The following is a 6362-nucleotide window of genomic DNA, read 5'->3' on the forward strand; positions in this document are numbered from 1 at the left end:
AACATGACCTAAGACCTTTTAGGTGCAGCTTAAACAAACAGGGGAGCTGAAGGGCAGACTGGCTTGTTTGTGTGCGACCCTTCAACAACCTCTGTGATGAAAAACAAAGAGCAGCCAGGATCCAGAGTGGAAACAGGTCTTCCCTGCTGCTCACTGACACGTGTCCCCTATAGGGACCAGGGTAGGGTTTGTAGCAAGAGCGTGAAGGGAAGATCAGTTCAAGGAACACGACTGATCTGAGATTGATATTTTCACAGGTGCTTCACGGCCTGTGTATCCCATAGACTCGCCCGGAGAGGATGAGAGGAAGCGAGTGAGTGGGGAGCACCTGGCTCACCCATGCCTGGGCAGGGAGCGAGACACACTCATCAGGTAAATAATCCATTTTCCCCTCGCTTCCATACACATACGCACACTTCTGTTAAACCAGCTCACCTCTGTCCTGTCGGTCTTCTCAGGGACAACAAGGAAAGAGCAGAACTGGCACGGATCCATCCCTCCAACAGTTGCCATGGTGACCTCACCTCTCATCTCATGGTCCCGGGTGGCACTTCCCTGCAGTCAGCCCAGCTGGGGGACCCTTCTGCACATGCCCACTCTACGCACCACCATTGGATGCCGCGCACAGGAAGTCCCTCCCTCTGGATGACAGGCCATTCCTATGGTGTGTTTGGCTTAATAAATAATAGGGGTGAACTGCACTGATAATTGTTTTGATTGTATTATTATAAATATAATAATGAGAAGCAGCCTCAATCTTTATGAACAGTGATGACATAGCACACCGTGGTGTAGGAAATTATTTCCTGTACCGCGTGCCATCGTAAAATCTCCGGCCTCTTTGTTGCTTCCTCAGGAATCAGCCACTCTGCCCTCCACCAGAATCTACCCCCTGGTTTCTCGGCAGCCATGCCAGCTCCCCTCCAGCCGGTGCTGCCCTTACCCCAGGACCCATCAGCCCAGCTGGTGGTTCTGCCCACAGAGCCCGCCACCCACCCGGCCACCCATCACATAGGTATGCCAGAGTCTTTCTCAGCTTGTCTGTTTTCTGTTCCGTTTTATATGTCCTTATCTGTCCTCTGTTTTAAGTTCCTTGGCCTGTTGTAATTTACTAGCATTTGTCACGTTTAGGGTTCTTTCTTTTTCTCTGAGCCTTGAATAATACAGACATAAAAATAAAGACTCCTGTCAAGATCTATAGAATGAGAGTAGAGAGCTGTTTACAGTAGAGGAGTTGCTAGTGGTGTTTAGTAGTCCCAAACACCGCTACCAACTTCTCTAGACATACAAAACTTTTGGGCACACATCCTCTATATCTGTCTATTTCCTGTGGACAGCCTGCTCCTGTTCCATAGGGAGAGTAGACTGGAAAGGTCACGATGCTCCCCACGTTCCCTAGATCTTCATAGACAAGCCGTGTGTCTGCTAGAAGACACTAGTGGACAAGCTTCTCTGGACACTGAGGTCCACATAGGCCTCCACTCTGCAAACAGGCCCTGAACTTTAATGAGCTCCCTGTCCTCGAGAAGGCTTGCTTCCTTCCTCTCGCCACAGGATCCATAGCTGAGTCAGGAAGTGCATCCCCAAAAGTCTCTCCCCGAGAAGCATTAGCTGAGCAAGTTTCAGAAGAAAGGTGCGTGAGATGTGTGGCGGTGGACACACTCAGCTGCCCCGGACCTGTGGCACGGTCCCACATCACGGGCTTTGCTTCACTAACATGGGGACTGAGAGGTCCTGCGGGCTACGTGCTCAGACCCGCTGTAGATTTAAGAGATGGGGGAGTTTAAGTGGGCAGACCCTGGCTGATGGCTCACAAGAGCCAAGCAGAGGCATAAGGGCCAGGTTGTGTTAGTAGCCTGCAGCGATTGGTGATGGCTTCATCATCATCATCATCATCATCATCAACTTACTCCTCCTCATCATGTATTAACATACTGCCTGATCGTTCCAGAAAGCTCTCGGCAAAGTGTGTTGTATGTGAACGTCTGAGAGGGAGAGAATGTGCTTGCTGTGTCCTGCTCCTGTGTCCTCGGCACGGGCTGTGTGTGTAGACGAGGGAGGTGAATGCTGCGCTGCACTGGTGTCTTCTTGAGGGTTATTAAACTCATGTCTTAGTGACTTTGGCAGTAGTGATGGATTGGCGTATGAGAACCCTACATTAATGTCCTCTGCTCCCAGCATAATTCTATTATGTCTTTGCCTCCCTCTCTCTCTCTCTCTCTCTCTCTCTCTCTCTTTCATTAGATGTGATGGATCAGCCTGGTCTCTGGCCCCCGGTGTACAGAGCCCGAGGGCCACCCTCACACATACAACATCCTGCTGTATACTCTCGCTCTCAGTTTCTACGGCAACAGGAGCTGTATGCACTCCAGCAGCATCAGCAATTACAGCATCAACAGCACCCAAGAACCCAGCACAGGGGCACACACACACACAACCAGGTAACACACACACACACACACACAAAACCAGGTAACACACAGACACACACACATACACACACACACACAAAACCAGGTAACACACACACAAACCAGGCAACACACACACACACACAACACACAGGTAACACACACACACACACACACACACACACACACACACACACACAAACCACATAAAACACACCAGAACATCACCACTCCAGCACAGTAGCATGCACACACACACACACAAAGTCGCTGGATCGACTCACCACCTCCGTATTTGTGCATTGTCAATGAAAAAAAATGTGGACATTTTAGGATCAAATCCTGTTGTTGCTAGCTAGTTGTCTAACTGCAACTTACATTAGTCAGTAATGTACTAATAGTGTTACCACAACATTCAACAATTACATTAATCCTCTAATTGTGTAACTTTTTGCATACAATGTTTCCGTAAAGTATAGATTTAATTTCATGCTAACATTTCCATCCCAGTGTGAACCTCCAGCAATGCCACCTCAGACTCCTAGGGGCTTGCACCCCCACAAGAAAACCCTGATGTAGATTACAGTCAGAGATCTTTTTAATATGATGATTCTGTATAAATATCACATATAAGTGCATTCATTACTAGCAACGTCAGCATGTCGGAGTCACTGTTCCTTTAAAGGTATTTGCATGTGTTTGACACCCGAAAGAGAGAGGATGTTGTTGTCATGGAGATGCACAGCTGATTTCTGTAGAGGGTAGCCAACAACATTTGGAGTCAATGAATCATGAGTTGTAATATGAAAAACCCAGCTATCAAACCCCATCAGCCCCCATAGCACCAGAGGTTCCCCAGAATTTCTGTGCACTTTGAAGTGGTTTCACAGTCTCTGGATCAACCGTGGCCCAGTTCAGCTAAAAGGGGAAACATCAGGGTATTAATGTATGCCCTGATTCAGCAGTACACAGGAGCTGCTATTAATGCTTCGAGTGTGTGACTTGGCCAGCGTTTTTCAGCCCCGCCCCCCGTGTTACACGAGTACACGAACCTCTTTATAACACATACGTAGCGCTATAGATCGGAAAGCTCTTTTTGGTTTTGACCCATTCCAGTCTTAATCCTGTAATTCCTCTTATTTCAGATGCAGAAGAAGCCAGAGGAGCAGAACATGGAACTAGAGGACATCCTGTCCGAGCCCAGGACTCCCAAACCGGCCAAGTCCTATGCCTATGGCCAGTCGGCTCAAGCCTCCTCGCCCCCCAGGGCCTCTACTGCACATCTGTCTCCCTGCTGCCAGTCTCCCTGCATGCGCCCTCATGCCAGAAGCACGCCCTCCACTCCCTGCCCTGCCCAGAGCCCAGCTGCCACCGCACCACGATCCCCCGCCATCAGCCCTGCCCCGTCCTTGTTGCCCAAGGCAATGGAATCCCAAGACAAGAGGACAGAGGGTCAGCCCCCACAGAACTACCCCCAGTCAATGGAACCAGGTAAGCACAGTCTCTGATTCATGGCTGCAACACAGCATGCAAACCACAACAAGTGTACTGTATCTGGCCCAAGGGACTTGTGCTGTGTACCTCTATTATAGAGCTGCTTCAGAGGCCTCTTGCAATTTGTGTTGGCGGGTTTCAAAACAACATCAAATCACCAGTCTTTGTTTGCCCACCTTCTGATATATCTCCACCCCTCCACCCCCTTACCCGAAACATAAGAGGCACCAGTCATTCAGTCTCCCAAACCAGAATATTGTTTTGGATTGCAATTCACGCTCAGCTTCTGGACACTCATGCAGGAGCAATCTGGGTGATTTTCAACTCTGTGGCTCTGCGTGGGTGTCTGCCTTGGCAACTGCACGACTGAGTAAACTGAGGAAAATGTCCGACAGGTTTGCTCCCAAACCCTGTCACCTCAGCAACAACTCAAAACACTTCACGTGGAGCCTTTGGCCCCGCCCTTCCCTCATACAATATGTGCCCCTCCCCCAACTCTGTGCCCCCCGACTTTAATCATTGTTAATACCACACAAGTGCAACAGTGTGCCAGAGGATATAAAAATGTCAGGGCTGTTGAAGAAACACAGCTCTATTCTGCCTTGGAATAACCCCTAACATGCCGAACACATAGCACACTGCAGTGGTCAGGGCAAATTTCCAAATTTACCTCTAATACACAGTTGATGTACTCCTGACAGACGTCTGTATCAAAGCCCAAAATCTGACAACGTCTGCAAATGTTGGAATGCTAAAATTTGCTTCGTTTCTTCACCACAGATCTCCCACCAGGCTATACCTACCCAGCAATCGCCATGGGGTACAGGAATGGGCCCACCCCTCAAGACATGCAGTTGGCCGAGCCGGCTGAGCTGGAGGCCATTCCTGTGGTGCCCGTCGAGCATACCCCTGCCCCTCTGTCCAGCCTTGGGGAGGGGCTTGAGTGCCACGCAATAGTAAGGCCCATCCCAGAGTCCCAGCTACCAATGGAAGGGAAGAACGAGGAAGAGCTGCGGGAGGAGCCGGGAGGAGACATGCTGCAGCAGGAGGTGGAGGCGGGGCCAGTGGAGGCTGTGGGTTGCTGCGTGTCTGTGGAGGCGGAGCAAGTGCAGGCTCAGGCATCCTTGCACACCTGCCCCCCTGCAGAGATCTCCGCCCACAAAACGGCACATTGCCCCATTGTTCATGGCGAGGAGCAAGCCCTGGAGGGTGACTCTACGATCACCTGCGGGGCGCAGGCGAGTGGGGTCCTTCCAGATCGAGACAACGAAGGGCAGTCTGAGCTGGAATCCCAGGGGACCCAGAAGTTACCAGATCCGGAGCATCCGTGCATCTCAGCCAGTCCAGCAGCCCTCCAGCAAAATGCTTCCAGTAAGGAGGACGTGGAGAAGATGTCCAAGGAGCCTCTGGCAGACGATCATTCGCAGAAGCCATCCGCCCCTCCGTCTTTGCCCTGCGCCACTCCCTGCCCTCAGCCCCCTGTGCCGAGCTACTGGAGCCTGGAGCTCCTGATCGCCGCAGCATTCTGTGGAGATGCCCCTCCCCCGTCCCCGCCCCCCTCAACCCCTCCACGGGGCTGCAGCGGGACGTTCTACCCCAGCACACATGGCATGGAACTCCTCAGCGAGCTGGCAGAACTGGAGCTCCAGCAGAACCGCCACAGAGCGACCAGTGGCGAAGGTGAGAAGAACGCGCACATAATCCAAAAATAATCCCTCAGATTATCTGACGCATGATCCTCTCATCTGATTTCCTTCTACTTTGCGAGGCTGAGAAATCAGCCCTTACTAGAGATGGGCTGCTTTGGTCCTGGGAAGCATCCTGAATGCATGCACTAATGATGGTAGAGCTCTGGGGTGGGGTGGGGGGTGGAATCAAGCCAATCTACTGTTCTTTCACAGTATCCTGGGGGAGACGCCTCTGCACCTTTTGTCTCCGTAAAAAACCTGTTTGATGTGCACATTCCTCACAAATTGGAGCGAGTGAAGTGTTTCCTCTCCCCTTTCTGAAACGAGACCTGTCGACTGAAACCTCGTTCCATGATCACAAAAGCACTCGATGGGTTTTTTTTGTTGTTTGTTTGCCGTGCAGCTCCGCTGGGCTCTTCAGCTCATTAGTGCATGGTTTTAAAGATGCTTTAAAAAGTCCCCCCCCCCCCCCCCCAAAAAAAAGCCATTTTTGAAATTCACGCAGCCGTGTGTTCTGTATTTAGAAGCATTTACCGAGTCCCTAACCGAGTCCCTAGCTTCTGTGGGCAGGGGAGCACTCTTTTGCATTGTAGATGAACTCTGTTTGTCCGTTATTATATGGCCTGCCCAAAGCTTAGAGCAGGAATAGCCTCAGATAGGTGGGGAAACATTTCTAAGTCGGACATGTGCAAATCAGCAGGTCCGACATGTGCAACTTAATCCTCCCTCCCTGGTCCCACTGCTGCCCACAAGAACCCAGCAAATCCCA

General features: G+C 50.9%; 1 protein-coding gene across 3 annotated transcripts in view; it reads left to right on the forward strand.

The window, feature by feature from the left end:
• LOC113571417 (BAH and coiled-coil domain-containing protein 1) overlaps positions 1-6362 on the forward strand; it is a 64478-nt gene that overhangs the window by 41429 nt on the left and 16687 nt on the right. For all 3 annotated transcript variants that reach the window (XM_035525463.1, XM_035525467.1, XM_035525472.1), the window contains exons 6-11: positions 258-372; positions 459-664; positions 857-1015; positions 2245-2441; positions 3557-3902; positions 4686-5585. In XM_035525463.1, the coding sequence (XP_035381356.1) occupies positions 258-372; positions 459-664; positions 857-1015; positions 2245-2441; positions 3557-3902; positions 4686-5585 (1923 nt within the window). The remainder of the gene's footprint in view (positions 1-257; positions 373-458; positions 665-856; positions 1016-2244; positions 2442-3556; positions 3903-4685; positions 5586-6362) is intronic.

The sequence above is a fragment of the Electrophorus electricus genome, chromosome 1, assembly GCF_013358815.1.
Source record: "Electrophorus electricus isolate fEleEle1 chromosome 1, fEleEle1.pri, whole genome shotgun sequence".
In the NCBI taxonomy this organism is placed as follows: Eukaryota; Metazoa; Chordata; class Actinopteri; order Gymnotiformes; family Gymnotidae; genus Electrophorus; species Electrophorus electricus.